We start from the raw sequence: 18,034 nt of genomic DNA on the forward strand, positions 1-18,034 counted from the left end.
CTACCCAGGCTTCATTTCCTTTACCTGTTCTGCCCCTGGGCAATATTTGGGCTTTTCCTCCCTGCACTGGACTCCCCAGAAGTGAGTGGGAATAGAATTTTCTCTTGGTTTGGCTTCCTCTGTGGTTGGCGAGATCTCGATCACTGTCCTTTCCATGCAGGTTTGTGGATTTCCACGCAGCTGCCTCCACCTGCTCACCCTCCCGGGCTTCCCTGCTCACAGGCCGGCTGGGCCTTCGCAATGGAGTCACGCACAACTTTGCCGTCACCTCTGTGGGGGGCCTGCCACTCAACGAGACCACCTTGGCCGAGGTGTTGCAGCAGGCTGGCTACGTCACCGGGATGATAGGTAACCCTGGTGCCCCGCTGCCAGGACCCTGACTTCTGCTGCTTTTACTGGCTGGCTGCTTCATGTCTGTGTGGCCCTGACGTGCTGCTGCCCGCTTGCTCACGTCTGCTCTTTGTTGGTCTCTTGCTGTAGAAGTTAGGAAAGCTTTAGGCTGTAAGAAATCGCCAAGAATGAACAGTGGGCTAAGCTGTATAGGCACCGTTTTCCTCTGATTCTGACGAGCTTAGAGATAAGTGATTGCTTTCATGACTGCACCACTCAGAGAAATTGTTCCTTTCGGCTCTGCTGTCCTTACTGTGTTGGCTTTTGTCCCCATGCTGGTTGCCTCGTGCTTGCAACACAGCGGCTTCAGTGCCATCCACCATAATTTGGCTTCAAGGAAGGAAAAAAGGGAGAGGAGGCAGTGCCAGTCCCATTTGTTCACTTTTGTCAGGAAAGCAAATCTTTTCTCAGCCCCAGAAGTACATTTTTTTTTCTTTCATTTTTCTGAAGCTGGAAACAGGGAGAGACAGTCAGACAGACTCCCGCATGCTCCTGACCGGGATCCACCCGGCACGGCCACCAGGGGGTGACGCTCTGCCCACCAGGGGCGACGCTCTGCCCACCAGGGGGCGATGCTCTGCCCATCCTGGGCGTCGCCATATTGCGACCAGAGCCACTCTAGCGCCTGGGGCAGAGGCCAAGGAGCCATCCCCAGCGCCCGGGCCATCTTTGCTCCAATGGAGCCTTGGCTGCAGGAGGGGAAGAGAGAGACAGAGAGGAAAGCGCGGCGGAGGGGTGGAGAAGCAAATGGGCGCTTCTCCTGTGTGCCCTGGCCGGGAATCGAACCCGGGTCCTCCACACGCTAGGCCGACGCTCTACCGCTGAGCCAACTGGCCAGGGCCAGAAGTACATTTAAATCTTATTGGTTGGAGCTGGGTCTTATGACCATCCTTTGCTGCAAGGAAGGCTGGGAAACAGGGGTCAGGATTGTAATGATTAATTTCGTCTCAGGCAGAGGTCCCTGACCACCTGAACAAACCACAGTCCCACGAGCGGAATCAGTGCAGACGTGGGTGTAGGGAGGCAAATGGAAGCGTCTCTCACACTGACCAACAGCTCTTCTTTCTAAGTAAGCACCTTTACTAGTTCTTTTGTCCAGGCACTGGGCTGTGTGTTTATTTGCACCAGGGCACGGTAGTACCTTCTAAGAGTTTGATTGCCCTCATTGTCTAGTTGAGAAAACTTTGAGTTTCAGACAGGTGCAGCAATTTGATCAGTGTCGCCTGGCCTGGAGCATAGACAGGTGTGTCGGGCCAGCTTGTTCTCATGTTCTGCCTCGTTTCCGGTCTCCACTCCAGGGGCTGGGGCAACGCAGCCACCCCAGCACAGGGCTACCTGTGCTCGTTATTCCAGCTCTTCACAGCTAGGCCCAGGGGGAGTCCTACCTCCTTCCACGGTGCGTAAAGTGGAGAGGGAGGGTGTCTGACGGCCAGGCGTGCAGCGAGGGGCCCACTGTTTAGATCTTCGTACCACAGTCATTTCTTTGCCCTCTTGCCTTGTGGCGGTTTCCCAGGGGTCTTAGCTCAGAGCAGAGAATGAGCAGGGCAGAGAGTCCCAGCTTTTTCGGAGCTTTGGGCGCACATCACCAGTTACTCTCCCCGGACCTTGGGCGTTTGCAGAGTGAGGAGCAGCAGTGCGTCTGCGTCTCCTCCTTTGCAGCCTGAGTCTCTGCACTTGAACTGCAGTGGGGAGGAGTTTCTTGTGCATCCTCTGCAGGCTGCTGACATTGGCCAGAGAAGAAGGTGACAAAACCAGGGGGGAACCCAGCATCTCTGAGACTATACGGGGCATGCACCTGGTACCCTCTGCAGGGCCCCAGCCCAGGAGGGCGGAGGAGAGGGTGCAGTGGGCTCTGTGGGGGTGCTGTGGGCACTGAGACCTCTCAGAGGGGAAGAAGCTCCCCCACTCGGCTTCTCTGGGATCCCACCCAGCAATGGCTTGCCTTCCCCTTTCACTGTGCGTTCTCCAGCACACATGCTGAGTCATCCTTGCTTGCTTTCTGTCTCCCTGTGGGCTCCCTCTGGGTCCCACAGAGCAGGACTTGGTTTTCACACTGTGTTTGCAGCTTCTCTTCACTTGTCCCCAGTAAAGGGCAAGGCAGATGGAGGACTGAGTGTGTGATCAACTCCCTGTAGGGGCTGGGAGCGCCCGTGGGACTCCTCTGAAAGTCTCTCATTTTCTTATAGGCAAATGGCATCTTGGGCATCACGGCTCTTATCACCCCAACTTCCGTGGTAAGAATTCTCTGGAGGATTTGTTGCCTGGGAAACAGAAAATAAAGACTTCCATGTGAAAGGACTGCAATAATGCTTAAGCCACCCTGCTCCTATGGACATTTCTCCTAAGTTGGGATACTGTTGTTCACAGCATCACTTGGGTGCATTTGGGATGCCTGGGCTCCCCTTGATCTCACATCCCTTTCCCCTGGCACCATTCCTGTCCACTCCCCTTGGTTCCTGTCTGCCCTCTGGCTCCCCACCATGAGCCCCAGTGTTCTCCATGGCCTAGGTCCTCACATCTTAGGGAACATTTGGCTGTCATGAGGTCCAGACACATCTAATGTGGTAGAAAGTAAAAACTGATCAATAGGTTCACCAAAGCAGGGACCCCAGCCAGGTGGGTCTGGAGGAAGGACATGTGAAACCCTAAGGGAAACATCACACTAAAGCTTGGGTTGGAGAAGAGACAGGATGAGGGAGGGTCTCAGAATCAAAGTCAGCACAGGATCTTCAGGTCTCAGTTTAACTCTCATATCCTCACCCAGCCTCACCCCAGTACCTCAGGCCCACTCCGGCCAGCCTCCTGGGTCTAGCTAAATGTCATCTCTTTCTAGAAGCACTCTGAGATTTCTGTGCCAACCCCACCCCACTTCCTCTGCTCTCTCCTGTTGGCTTACTGATCAATCCATCTTTTACAGCCTAATCTGTATATCCTATCTGCTCTTCAGATGGGAAATCTTTTGAGGGCAGAATTTATTCTTTGAATATATCCCTTAATGTGTCATGCATGGAATAGATTTTCACCAAATAGTTCCCGAATGTGTCAGTAATTGCACTGGGGATGGTAGGTGTTTAATAATTCCCTCCACTTCCTCCCACTCTGGGTTAACTAATCACAAGATATTTTGCCAAATCTGTTCTTCCAGCCAGGACCCAGCAAAGTATTTTCTTTGCATACAACAAAGGGATATTCATCAAATCCTCTTTTAATTACATACTCCGTTAGCTCTGCAGTCTTAAATCGTGGAAAATTAAATTTTTGTCCTGGGTGTAAGAATGCAGGCTCACAGAACAGAAGCCAGGTCGGGGTGCTAACCAGCTGCTTCTCTTCCAGGTTTTGATTACTACTTTGGAATCCCCTACAGCCATGATATGGGCTGCACAGATACCCCGGGATACAACCACCCTCCCTGTCCCGCATGCCCACAGGGTGACAGACCCTCAAGGTAACTGACTAAGGGCTCCAGAGCATGGAGACGTCCTGAGAGTGTGGTCCATCATGAATAACTGTGCGAAGCTGACAGGTGACAGTTAAGACAGCAAAAAAGAGCGCAAGAAAACTTTTAGCAAAGCTCAGGTCAGCAAAATGTCCTCACTGGAATTTGCCAGGTGCCTCGGACTGTTTAGGCAGGCTGGGTAGAGCCCGGTATGGCCAGGGTCTCGCAGGTGGGGCTTCCTTTTCCGCTGCCTGCTGGCCTTGCTGCTGGGCCACTCACCTGACCCAGACACTGGACATGGGGGAGGAGGGGCAGAAAGAGAGAGGAAGTGCACAGCACTTTTTACAAGCTCCACTCCACTCCCCACCCCTACAGATAAGCCTGCATTCAGGATCTTAGGTATCACCTGGGTGCCTGTTGGAAATGCAGAGGTTCGGCCCTCCCCCCTGAGGCTGTGCATTTGAACCAGATGCCAGGTGATTCGTGTCCACATTGCAGTGAGAGAAGTGAGGCTGGAGACTATCTCCCCACCCTTTTTACCCAGCTGTGGCTGGGGGGGGGGGGGGATGTCCCATGTGGCCATAGTGAAGTATGACATATGTCAGTCAGTCCCTTTTAAATTCATGTTAAATCAACAGGGGTGAGGGGGGGGGGTAGAAGACGGTAAGGGGGGGGCTAGATGATGAAGAAAGGAGACTTGACTCGGGGTGGTGACCACACATAATACAATATACAGGTGTGTTACAGAGTTGTATGCGGAAACCTATGTAATCTTATTAACCAATGTCACCCCAATAAAACCAACAAAAATAAAAATAATAAAATGAAAATCAAATAGAGAAAAGGATTGGCTTGGGGGGATAAAAGGGAGAGGGTAAATGACGGTGGAGTTGCAACAAGATCATAAAAAGCTGGGAAGTTCAACTGCCTGACCTGTGGTGGCGCAGTGGATAAAGCGTCGACCTGGAAATGCTGAGGTCGCCGGTTCGAAACCCTGGGCTTGCCTGGTCAAGGCACATATGGGAGTTGATGCTTCCAGCTCCTCCCCACTTCTCTCTCTCTCTGTCTCTCTCTCCTCTCTAAAAATAAATTTAAAAAAAAAAAAAAAAGCTGGGAAGTTCAACACAAGTGGTGAGCTTAGCACCATGATGTCCAGTACGGTGATAACTCCTTTTTTTCTTTGTAAAATACACTATTGTGGCCCTTGGTGATTACCTACCCGAGTCTGACCTAGTCTCCTAAGCTTCCATAATGGGTGTGTTTATATAGAGGCGTCATCACTTTTTCCCAAGTCCTCTACCATATACCACAAGGACTGTTACTCTGTTACTGCGCCGCCCATTACTGCGTCTCTCTTCATGACTGCCAGCTTCTCTCCTGCTTTTCTGGTTAACCAGGATAGAGGGCTTGCGTTTTTATTGAGTTTCTAGAATACTGATCAGTGTGCAAAGCGCTAACCATTTGGAGTCTCATTTAATCCTCCTGATACCTCTGTGAGGGGACACAGGTAACCTTATGCTTCAGATGAGGAAAGTCAAGCTCTGAGAGCTTAGGAAACTTGTCCAAGGTCATGGCCAGAGTCGCTCCTCAGCCACACCGAGGAAGCATTCACATGTCGGATACATTTTTGATTTGTAAGACCAAGGGCTGAGTTCGTTTTTTTCCAGGAGAGAGTATTAGTTTGACCTATACTTTTGTGTGTGTGTGTGTGTGTGTGTGTGTGGCAGAGACAGAGAGAGTCAGAGAGAGGGACAGATAGGGACAGACAGACAGGAGGGGAGAGAGATGAGAAACATCAATTCTTCGTTGCGGTTCCTTAGTTGTTCATTTATTGATTTCTCACATGTGCCTTGACCAGGGGTGACTCCTGGTCACAGCAGACCGAGTGACCCCTTGCTCGAGCCAGCGACCTTGGGCTCAAGCCGGTGAACCTTGCCCAAACCAGATGAGCCCGCGCTCAAGCTGGTGACTTCGGGGTCTCGAACCTGGGTCCTCCACATCCCAGTCCGACGCTTTATCCACTGTGCCACCGCCTGGTCAGGCGTACACTTTTTTTTTTTTTTAATTGCTGAAGTTTCTCTAATTCTCTAAACTCGGTTTGAAATTTTAAACTTGTCCCCAGCCATCTGTTCTGTTGTCAAATGTCATTGCACATGCAGTTGCTGACTTAGGAAGATAAGTCAACAACAAGTTGTTGCACCCCATGGGCAAGTCATCATTTAAAAGAGACAGTGGAAAAATCCAGGGCTGGGGCTACTGATTGGCTATGGGACTCTGTCTGAGTAATTTAGCCTGTTCAGACCTCAGTTTTTCTCCCAGCAAAATGGAAGTAATCATGTTCCTAGCTCACAAAGTTTGTGAGTTCTATAGAGTGGTTGGGCTTGTCCAAAGAGCAGAGGCATCTATTCAAAGGGGATGGAAGATGGTATTATCTTGGTTTTACACTTGGAGGAAATGGCCAACAGAAAAATCACTTGACTCCAGCCTATGAAGTGCTTTGTATTTACCACTGCATTAAAATGCTTTGTTCTACTTTGTAACGACTTAGGTCATGGAAACAAATACTCTCCCGTCTGTGGTTTCCACGCAGGAGCCACAAAGGGGGCTGCTACACCAAGGTAGCCCTCCCTCTGTATGAGAACCTGGACATCGTGGAGCAGCCTGTGAACCTGAGCAGCCTGGCACACATGTACGCCGAGAAAGCTACCCAGTTCATCCAGCGTGCGAGGTAAGGGGTCCTGTGGCCCCAAGAGGTGCCATCACCTCCCCACTCCTGTCCGCAGTGTTCCCTGGCCTCGGCCGTGCTCTGCAAAGCCGTGGCAGACTCCAGTTGTCCACGAAGGAGAACGCGCGCCCATCTCCTGTAAACACAACTGGCCCCTGGGAATCTCCAGGCCTGGGTTTGAAGTTCCTTGGATGTGTTCCCAGAGGTCCTGGACTTCCCCTGTGTTCCTACTGAGGTCGTGCGCTGCTGGCCTCACTCACTTGTCCTCTCCTCCAAGGGCAGGGTCTGTCCGCGGTATTTTGGGCATTCAAGGTATTTGTTGGGTTCATTAGTTAGCAGACTGTATTCCGTCCTTATTGCTTCTCTAACAAACTTAACTACCAACTTATTGGCTACAACAGCAGCAGTTTAGTCTCTTATAGATTGGGAGGTTAGACGTCTAAAATGATCCTGAGGGGCTGCGATCCAGGTGTGGCAGGGCTGTTTTCTTTTGGAGGCTCCAGGGCAGAACTGTTCCTTGCCTCTGGTGGCTTCTGATGGCTGCCGGCTTCCCTGGTTTGTGGCCACAATACTCTAATCTCTACTGCTGTTGTCCCTTTGCCTTCTCCTTCTCTTTAGTCAAATATCCCTCTGTCTTTCATAAGGACACTTGTGATTACAGTAGGGCAGGGATCGGGAACTATGGCTTGTGAGCCAGATGTGGCTCTTTTGATGGCTGCATCTGGCTCGCAGACAAATCTTTAATAAAAAAAAAATAACGTGCCCTGGCTGGTTGGCTCAGTGGTAGAGCGTCGGCCTGGCGTGCAGAAGTCCCGGGTTCGATTCCCGGCCAGGGCACACAGGAGAAGCGCCCATCTGCTTCTCCACCCCTCCCCCTCTCCTTCCTCTCTGTCTCTTTCTTCCCCTCCCACAGCGAGGCTCCATTGGAGCAAAGATGGCCCGGGAGCTGGGGATGGCTCCTTGGCCTCTGCCCCAGGCGCTGGAGTGGCTCTGGTCGCAACAGAGCGATGCCCCGGAGGGGCAGAGCATCGCCCCCTAGTGGGCAGAGCATCGCCCCCTGGTGGGCGTGCCGGGTGGATCCCGGTCAGGCGCATGCGGGAGTCTGTCTGACTGTCTCTCCCGGTTTCCAGCTTCAGAAATAAAAAAAGAAAAAAAAAAAAGAAAAAAATAACGTTAGAAATATAAAACATTCTCATGTATTACAATCCATTCATTTCCTACTCATGTTCATGGTTGCGGGTGGCTGGAGCCAATCACAGCTGTCCTCCGGGACACCACCAAATTTTTATTGGATAATGCGTAACGTACACGGGTCATTGTATGGCTCTCATGGAATTACATTTTAAAATATGTGGCGTTCATGGCTCTCTCAGCCAAAAAGATTCCTGACCCCTGCAGTAGGGTCTATTGGGAGAATCCAGGATGATCTCCCTATCTCAAGATCTTTAACTTAATTGTTTCTGCAGAGTCCCTTTGGCCGTATAAGGTAACACAGATTCTAGGGATTAGACCCTGATATCTTTGGGGACCATTATTTTGTGTAACCCATAGAATTTACAGATTCCAGCATCTACGGGGCCCAGGTAGGTAGCCTTCAGGAGGGAAGCAGACCGACTGCAAGGCATTAGGGAGCGTTGGGCCTGTGGTGAACTTGAAAGCACATTCCCCATCTAAGGGGCAGCCCCAGCTGCCTGTTGCTTCTTTGTGGGAATGGGAGCCTGGATGGTCAGAGCTTTCCATTCCACAGGAGATGCGATACCTGGCCCTTGTGTGAAATCTCCTGATCTGCGAATGTTAGGAACACCTAATTAAAAATAACAAAAAGTCAAAAGCAGAGCTATACCACAGTGTGTCTCTCACAGCTGTGTATGTGTCGGGGCTGATGCCGTGCACCTTCTATCGGGCCGGGGACAGAGTGGACATTGTGAAGCCGTGGGCCATCCCCAGGAGCGCACATTCACCTGGGATGCACACATATAGATCCAGAGGGCACAGGCACATGCCCGTGTGTGCACACACAGCCACCCCTCCCCTTGTCCTGACCCTTCACAGCTGCCCTGTGCTGCCCTCTGATGACCCCTGTGTCCTCCTCTCATCTCTCTCCCAAGATTGCCAACTCCTCTAGGGCAGGGGGACAGTTTCCAGTAGGTCTTCAAGTGTCTCCCGCAGCTGTAGGCAAAGCGGGCGAGAAAACAATGTGCTACAAGTCTCTCTACTTGTGCGGAAGGAATTAAGAACGGGCTGCGCCTTTGGCTAACTGACCACCCCAATGCCTTGACTGTGCAAGAGTCCTCCCAGCCCCTCCCAGCAGTGTCGTAGAGCCACTTATGTTTTCCCTGGGGGTCCAGGGAGCACATCTCACCAGTTACTCAGGCTTTCTGAGCAACACTGGCTTTCGCTCGGAAGGCCCTATGGCTGGGTGGCCGATGGGAAAGGGAACAGCAGTCTCCCCCCCTGAAGGGCTGGGCATTTCTCTGCTCCCTGGAGAGCTGAGATTGTTTCCTTCACCATAGCCGAGGGAAGGCTGTTTGTGGCTGGTGGGACCTGGCATCTCCAGAGCCTCCTCAGAGGAGGGCTGGCAGCCACCTGGGGACGTGGGTGGCTTACCTCTTGCTCTGAAGAGAGTGTGATACTGATACTGTTCTTTCACCAGTTCCCAAATTAGTTAAAAGACAAACAAAGCAAGGAACCCACAGCTTACCATGTGGAAAGGATGAAGAGTTTGCTAATTTATTCATTAGCTATCAAGTGAAAAGTCACAGGAATTCTACTGGCTTTTAAGGAATGACATCATCCTCAGGCATGCTGATGTTTTCAGGATGTGACTGCCAGTTCATCCTGCCGTTTCATTGGTGGTTTTCAGAATGTCAGCAGGAAAGCCCCCAGGCCTGTGCTCCTTCCTCCTCCATGCCCCCACCCCCACCCTCCTACCTCCCCTGTGGCCCCTGCTCCCACCTGCACCTGTGTGTCAAAGCTACCAGGGTCCCTGGAATTCAGGGGCCTGCTCCCCTCAGCACGGGGCACGCCCTAGGGCTTCTTTGAAAGTTTTGCTTGGATCTTGACTTGAATTCAGCCGCTGCATCTAGCAGTGACCTGAAAGCTAATCCTTGAGCTGGGTTTTTTTTTAAGCAGCAGGCAGAGCTCTGAATTGACAGGAAAGGAGAAGGCAGATGGTGTGGGCTCCTGAGTCACAGCTAGCCAGGCCTTCGCTCCCCGCCGGATCTGGGGCCGGCCACGGAGCTCGCGAGGGGGTTAGGGTTTGACAAGGATGAGGGTGCTGGGCGCAGGTATGAAGGGCAGATAAGGATATTTGAAATCAGAGTGTCATCATTCCAGGGTATTCACCATTTAGAAGTAGGTCCCAGAAGTGCACAGATGACAGCCATGCCCTGCTTTCAGGGGCTGGAGCCTAGGACCTGGGTCAAGGTCTTGATTTCTTCATCCACATGGGCCTGCACCCTGCAGGACTCTCCTCTGCGGGTCTGTGTCCCTCCCTCCCCGTGGTGCCGCCCCTCCCCAGTCCCTCACCCAGCTCCCACCTGACACCCACCATCCCGCCACCTGCCTCAGGGCACCTGTCTCAGGGCTCCGGTCCAGCTAGAAGGCCATCTCCCCCTTCCCCACCTCCACCCCTCGTCTTCTTTCATCTTTTCTTTTTTCTTTCTTTCTTTATTCATTTTAGAGAGGAGAGAGTGAGTGAAAGAGAGAGAGAGAAGGGGGGAGGAGCAGGAAGCATCAACTCCCATATGTGCCTTGACCAGACAAGTGCAGGGTTTTCAACTGGTGACCTCAGCGTTCCAGGTTGATGCTTTATCCACTGCGCCACCACAGGTCAGGCTTCTTTCATCTTTCTTCTGCTCGAGTATTTGGATGAATAGCAGGTGGGGACATGAGTGAACTAGTGCATAGCCAGGGACCTAAGCCCTCCCTCCTGCAGCTCCAGCCGGTGCTGCTCTGTCTGCCTTCAGTGGCCACGGCACAGCCCACGCAGCCCAGCCCCCATCCTTCCACCTCACTTCTCAGGGACCTCTCCTTCCCCTTCTCCCCCCACACCCAGTTTGGTCCCCCTGTTGTGTCCTAGCTCATCTCCTGGTGTTTCACCCCCAACGCACCTCTCATTTGTAAATACTTCTCTGGTTAATTTTTCAGTTGTAATACTTCTCTGATTAATGTTTCCAGTTGATTGTTAAGCTCTAAGAAGGTGGAAATCACATCTGTCATGTTTATCGCTCTATGCCCGATCCCAGGGGCCTGTTTGGAGCACTTAATCAATATCCACCCGGTGAGTGAATAGTGAGCGAGTTACTTGATCTGGCCCCAGTGATGTGCAGAGGTTGCGCTAGGGACACAAACGTGAGTTAGAGCTGGCCTTGCTTTTGAGTAGCTTTCAGGGCGATGGGGCAGTGGCGGGGGGTGGGGGGGTGTCACAGATGTGTAAACACCTGGCTTCAGTGCAGTGTGTTTTCAATGCTGAAGGGGGGTAGTGGGACAGAGGACAGAGGAACAGGGAGGAGGAAGCCATCCGTGAGCTGCAATCAGAGGAGTGTTGGTGGCTTTTGAGCTGAACCTTTAGAATGAAGTGCCTTTATTCAAGGTCCAGGGAGGGTGCTGTGGGAGAGGAACAGCCTGGGGGGGGCAGGGGAGGCGAGGAGGTGGGAGGCCAGGAAGCTGGCATGCAGGCTCCTTTGGAGGAAGGATGTAGGCTGGAAGGGACCTGGCTGGGAGGTGCCTCGAAGGCTGGGCTGCGAGGCTTGGACCTGCCCTGCAGGCTGCAGGGGCTCCAGTGGGTTTCCAAACCTGAGACAGCTCCAGTCTGCGTTCCGAAAGGTCATCTGCAACATCCAGGCCCAAAGGGGGATGGTGATGTGCGGGGGTGGCTACTGAGCCATCCATTCCAGAGAGGCCCCTGTGTGCTCAACCCTGGTGGCCACCCTGAAAGCCGGTGCCCCTCGTCCCAGCCCGAGGGAAGCCCTGGCTCTCTCCAGCCAAATGCCTGCTGGGACCTTTCGTGACAGGTGAGCGCCCTTCACCTGCCATGTATAATTTCAGATCAGGGATTTTCTCCGGACTTACTGTCCCTGGGTCTTCATCTTCAGCACATCTGTATGCCCTGCCCGTCCTCTGTCCCCCTGTGGCTTCTTAACTCAGCTTTGCTCTTCTCTGCCTCCCCCTCTGCTCATTGTGCCACACAAATAATGTGTGTTCCCTTTAGAAACTTCTGAAAACAGAGGTAAGCAAACAGAAAAATCACCCTAAATGCCACATGCCAGAGATGACCCCTCAGCCTCATTCTGTGTTGGTGCACAGACACAAACAAAGAGAGGGTCACACTGTCTTATACTCAGCTTTTTCCGGAGCACCAGATATCCTCTACTGTTTTCTACTCAGCACAGGAGCATCGTGAAGGGGTGGTCTGGGGGTCAGATGCCACCAGGAGTCGGTTTGTGTGGTTTTTGCAAGGTGCCATCATCATGAATTTTCTAGTGGCATCATGATGCAGGAAGGAGGTGCATTCTGGGTACCATGTGTCCTCACTAATACTAGCTTGTATTATTTGTAAATATTAATACAAAGGCCACTGTGAAGGTTAAGTTCATGGCCTAGGGCAGTGGTTCTCAAAGTGTGAGCCAGGGCGCACTGGTGTGCCCTAGAAGATTTCTAGGTGCGCCCTATGGTATTCCAGGGAAATATGTGCCTATTGGGGACCAAAAAACCAACAGAGTTTTTGGAGTTTAGATTTTTGGGGGACAGAGGTGTGGGGAATTGGCTATAAGCTGACAGTCTGCCCAACCCCCCACCTCACTTACCTGATTAGGTTGCAAAAGGCTGTCAAGCTGTGGTGCTGGATTGTTTACACTACCCCCCATATTCCCTGGAAAGACTGGAGGCAAGTTTCTTCTATCCTTTGTTTGGTGTAAAGTTAAGATGATATGTATGGTGGGGGTTTTCTGCACTCAACACAATTAAGAGTAAAAAGAGAGGAATTCTTCAATGTATTGATAAGGAAATGAGAGTTTGCCTTTCAAATATATGCCCAAACATGAAAGAAATCGCTAGGACACATCAAGCTCATGTTTCTCATAAACACAAGAATGAAAAAAAACATTCGCACCGGGACCTGCTGAATTTACTAAATCTTACTAAGAATGTATCTATATATATAAAAAGATAACTTTTTTTGTCTTTTTAAAAAATTTTTAACTCCTCTTTTTTACGAATTCTAAAAAGCATAACAAAAAATGTAACATAAAAATGTTTTTTAATGTCAGAATAAATTTAGTTCTGTCGTATTTATTTTGTTTAATTACAATAAAAGCACACTTGGACTTTATATTTTTTCTTTAATATTTGACTTAATTATTATAACATATCTCTTAGAAATCTGTATATAGTGTGCCTACAATTATTTGTAGCATTTTGAATGTGCCCTGACTTCAAAAAGTTTGAGAGCCATTGGCCTAGGGTCAGACAGCCATGAGATAAAATTTCTTGAGATTTGAGCATGAATTTAAACAAGGCAAATCCCATTTAATGAGCTCTCAGTAAGTGTTAAAGGACAGGAACCATTATTACAATTACTCTCAGGTTTTAACTGGCTAACCAGATTATCTCCACATAGCCTAGGCAGATAGGTACTCCCTGAGCACTCAGGGCAGAAGGTGTCCTGGAGTTTTTCTCTGAGGCAAGGGAGATGCTGGCCAAGGCAGAGAGCCTCCCGGACAGCGACCTTGGCTCTTCCTTCCAGCACCAGTGGAAGACCGTTCCTGCTCTACCTGGGCCTGGCCCACATGCACGTCCCTTTAACCAGGACCTGGCAGTCGGCAGACCCACAGAGCCGCCATCCATATGCTGCAGACCTGCGGGAGATGGACAGCCTAGTGGGCCGAATTAAAGACATAGTTGACCACACAGCAAAGGAAAATACATTCATCTGGTTTACAGGTAAAGTACATAGTAAGACCCAGCCAGCTTGAGAGCTAATGGCTGACCTGCACATGTACCCCGAAGAGCTAAGTCCGGTCAGCTGATCCTCTTAAACTGGCTAGGGGACGTGCTCTGAACTTGGGCCCCACTAGTGTTTGGTGGCTTGAACTGTCCATCAGAGCATCTGAAAAGGTCTGGATAGGAAGAGCAGGTACCCTACTGGCCCCTTAAGTATTGATTAAGGCCATCTGCATTGCTCTTGATTGTTAATAAATGACTTTGACATTGTGAACCCACATAGTCCTCAGAGTGTTCTCAGACTCACTCTTCACTACCCTCCCAGTCCCAAAGACTCCAGTTGCTACTGGTCACTGAACCGCCAGGTCACACCTTTAGGCTGAGTGGAGCCCAACCAGTGAGCCGTTTGGAGGACCCACACAGGCACTGTGGGCCTCAGGTCCCTGTCGGGAGGAGGGCAGTGGTTAAAAGCACTGCCTTTGGGTCACACAGGCACCTGGACTTGAATCTATATGTTACTGTTGAGAAGGTTAATCTCTCTAAGCCTCTGTTTCTTCATCTGAAAAATTAAGCTAGCAATGGAATCTGGTGCATAGAGTGTGGAGGATCATGGGATAATGTATATGAAGCCTCTGGCACATCATCGGTGCTCAATAACTAGTTGCTGGGCTGATGACAATGGTAGTGACCAATGCTTAGAGCTGTATATAAAGGGCAGGTGTTTGTAAGGGAGACTAGCTTGGGGGAAGGAGAGCCCACTTCTCTGAAAGCCCAGCAGAGCTTCGTCTGAAGGGCAGCTCCTCAAGGGGAGGGTCATACTTGATTTTACAAGTCCCTCTCCTGCCCAGACCTGTGCTGTGCCCGGGAGGGATGTAGGGCCAGAGAGAGAATCAGCAAGTGTCCACCAGTCTATTGACCCTTACATGTTGTTTCTTTTGGTTTTTAGGAGACAACGGCCCTTGGGCTCAGAAATGTGAGCTGGCGGGCAGCCTGGGTCCCTTCGCTGGACTGTGGCAAGTTCATCAAGGTAGGGCCTAAGCTGGGGTGGGTCCCCTGTCTGTGGGATGTGGAATTCTGTCTCTGAAAGGACCAACTTATATCCAGGTCTTAGGGCATCATTGTGAAATAGGGACAAGGTCCTGACCAGTCACCAGGTTCCAGAAGAGAAACTGGATTAGAGAGTTTCTGTTTAGCCTGGAGCACCCTAATCTCGCCTTTTCTCCTGGGGCTCCCTCGGGGCCCAACCCTCCCAGATAAGCTGGCCATGGGCCTCCCAACAGTAGTGTTTTCCCTGCCCTTTCTTCTGGCTGCCCTTCCTCATTCTCTTTCCCTTCTTTCTTTCCTTTTTAAAAACCTCATCCCTCCAACCATTCATTTCATTCATTCAAGAAACACGCAGCGCACAACTGCTGAAGGTTTCTCTGTCCGTCACCTCTAAACCTTACAATCATGAAAGGTAGGTTTGTCTCCATTTACAGATGAAGAAAGAGTGAGGCTCGGAGAGGCCAGTAACCTGCCCAGGGTCACACAGCTGGTGAGGAGGGAGCCAGGCTTGCTATCGAAGTTGAAGTTGGTGATCTTCCCGCTGTACCATACTGCCCTTCTCTAGTTCAATGTCCTTCAGCTCCCAGCCGAGCATCCATCTGCTCTGGAGATTTTTTCCTTACAAGGGCCTTTGAGAGAGCAGCCATGCTGGGGAGTTTGGTCATACGGACCAAACCCTGAAAGGGGCACATGCCTGTTGATGCTTCAGATTCTCCTCTTAGAATTTGTCCTAAAGAAATAAATACCGCCCTGTCCGGTTGGCTCAGTGGTGGAGCGTCAGCCGGCATGTGGAAGTCCTGGGTTTGATTTCCGGTCAGGGCACATAGGAGAAGTGACCATCTGCTTCTCCATCTCTCTCTCTCTCTCTCTCTCTCTCTCTCTTTCTCTCTCTCGTCTTCTCCTGCAGCCATGGCTCGAATGAGCAAGTTGACCCCGGGTGCTGAGGATGGCTCCATGGCCTCGCCTCAGGCACTAAAATAGCTTGGTTACCAAGCAACTGAACAGCAACCCCAGATGAGCAGAGCATTGCCTGGTAGGGGGCTTGTCAGATGGATTCCAGTCGGGGCACCTGCAGGAGTCTGTCTCTGCCTCCCTGCCTCTTACTTAATAATAAAAAAAATAAATACCAACTGTACAATGATGTATGTAAACTGATGCTGATTGCAGTAGGTTTAAAAAAAATAGTTGGATATTAACTCAAGTGTCCAGCAATAGGGGAGTGGTAAAAAAATTATGATACATGTACATCCATTTAAAGAAATACGAAAGAACCACTAAAATTCTGCATATCATTGACCTGGAAACTTTACATTAAATACTTTTCAGTGAATAAAACAGGTTACAAAACAATATGTAAATGATAACATTATTATATAAAAGTAAGTGTAGATAGTCCCAGGAAATTGTTAAAAGAGGCAATAAAAGGTAACAAAAGATTAGCAGTAATTACATCTGGGTAGCAGAGGAAGAGTTTAAGTGTGTTTCTCTCCCCCCCCCACACAATGAACTGGTATTATTTAAATCCGGAATGGTTCAAATAGATTTGTTTAGAAGATGCCTGTATCCAAGGAGTTCAGAGGTGGGCTTGGTGAGTTTACCCCCTAGGTCTGAGTTTTCCTGCTGTCCAGCTCAATCCTGAGCTGTGACCCCTGCCATAGGTTAAAGGACACAAAGTCCCTTTCATTTTAGCCTGGCAGAATACCTGTAGTGCCCTAGAACCGGAACCTCTGTGCCGCTCGTGGCTGGCGGCAAGATGGACGTGCTGATCATGCGTTCTGTCAACTTGGACCTGGTGTTTCTTGGCTCCAGCCCAGGTCCCTCAAGAACTTTACAGGTGCGTGGCTTCCAGGACTGTGGCCATGTCTTGTGTCAGGAGAGTTGGGTCAGGAGGCAGAGAACTGGTATCGCGTCCCCTCCCCTGCTCAGTGGGCAGGTGCTTGGCCTTTCAGGGCTGGTGTTTCCTCTCTCTGTTGTGCTCTTTGGTTCTCTTCAGTTCCAGGACGCTGTGATTTAGTTCTGGTTCCTGGAGAGCTGGGCCAGGAAAGATGCCAGGACTGGAGGTGGGTGGAAATGTGTCTGATACCTGCAGCAACAGCCTAGGGAAGTGGTGTAAGCTGGCCGTGCTTGTTTGCACTGTTGGTTACAGTTCCTGCTCTCTGTGCCTGGGACACACACTCTGGCCAGGCTCCCATCTTCAGTGCTCAGTGGAGAAGCCCGGAAGAGCCCGCAACCAGAACTCTCAAGGGTGAAAATGCAGAAGGCATGGAGACCAAGGATGAGGGGATAGGGCCTATCAGTAAGTGGCTTCTCTGTGAGGAGCTCTCTGTCCCCCAAGGATTGACCTCTGATCTTCTGTCAGAGGACCTGCCTCATCTTGTCTTTCCCCATCATAGCAGGCAGTGTTGAAATAGTGAATGCAGCTTAAGATGTGGACTGGGCCCACTCCTGAGGGAAGAACCTTAAACTAGGAGAAACACATTTGCTAGCTGAGCATCTTCTACCTCTTTTCCTGCCATTTGTTTGGTACCTACCATGGGCCAGACACTCAGTGCTGAGGAGACAAAGATCAACTAAGCCTCTGACTTTAAGGAATAACAGTATGCTTGACCAGGCAGTGGTACAGTGGATAGAGTGTCAGACAGAGATGCAGAGGACGCAGGTTCGAGACCCCGAGGTCGCCAGCTTGAGCGCAGGCTCATCTGGTTTGAGCAAGGCTCACCAGCTTGGACCCAAGATCACAGGCTTGAGCAAAGGCTCACTCAGTCTGCTGTAGCCCCACAGTCAAGGCACATATGAGAAAGCAGCCAATGAGCAACTAAGGTGCCACAACAAAGAATTGATGCTTCTCATCTCCCTCCCTTCCTGGCTGTCTGTCCCTATTTGTTTCTCTCTCTGTCTCTCTCTGTCTCTGTCACAAAAAAGGGGGGGGGAATGACAGTATAGAGCAGTGTTTCTTAGACTTTAATGTGCAGACAGTTCCTTGAGGATCCTGCTAAGATGTAGTTCTGACTCAGTGGTCTGTGGTGGCGATGGAGATGTTACATTTCCAAGGAGCTCCTATGTGACGCTGATGCATCTCGTCCAGGGACCACACTTGGAGAAGCACCAATATAGACTGTCCACATCTAGACCATATTGAGTCACCCAGGTTGTGAACTTGCGGAGGTAAACCAGCAGTTATCAAGGTAAGGTCTCAGGACCAGTAGCATTAGCACCATATGAGAACTTGTTAGCAATGCAAATTCTAGGGCCTTACCCCAGACCTCCTGAATCAGAAACTCTTGGGAGGGGGCCCAGAAATCTGTGTTTTAACAAGTCCTTCAGCTGATTTTGATGTGGGTTAAAATCTGAGAACCACCAGTCTAGAGCTACACTGGCAGTAGCCACACATTCAAATTAAATTAAAATTCAGTTCCTTAGTCACCTTTGCCACAGGTGGCTTGGTGGCTACCATATTGGTTAGTGAGAATCTAAATCATTTGCATCAGGGCAGAAAT

The 18,034-nt window shown here is 50.5% G+C and overlaps 1 protein-coding gene across 14 annotated transcripts in view; it reads left to right on the forward strand.

Annotated features, from left to right (window-relative positions):
• Nucleotides 1-18,034, forward strand: part of ARSG (arylsulfatase G) — a 104,838-nt gene that overhangs the window by 59,912 nt on the left and 26,892 nt on the right. For 7 of the 14 annotated variants that reach the window (XM_066386662.1, XM_066386669.1, XM_066386664.1 and 4 more), the window contains 6 exons: nt 161-348; nt 2,577-2,624; nt 3,724-3,835; nt 6,375-6,554; nt 13,297-13,493; nt 14,440-14,520. In XM_066386662.1, coding sequence (XP_066242759.1) covers nt 161-348; nt 2,577-2,624; nt 3,724-3,835; nt 6,375-6,554; nt 13,297-13,493; nt 14,440-14,520 — 806 coding nt within the window. The remainder of the gene's footprint in view (nt 1-160; nt 349-2,576; nt 2,625-3,723; nt 3,836-6,374; nt 6,555-13,296; nt 13,494-14,439; nt 14,521-18,034) is intronic. The other 7 variants (XM_066386663.1, XM_066386670.1, XM_066386668.1 and 4 more) reach the window with 4 other exon arrangements.

The sequence above is a fragment of the Saccopteryx leptura genome, chromosome 5, assembly GCF_036850995.1.
Source record: "Saccopteryx leptura isolate mSacLep1 chromosome 5, mSacLep1_pri_phased_curated, whole genome shotgun sequence".
Lineage (NCBI taxonomy): Eukaryota > Metazoa > Chordata > Mammalia > Chiroptera > Emballonuridae > Saccopteryx > Saccopteryx leptura.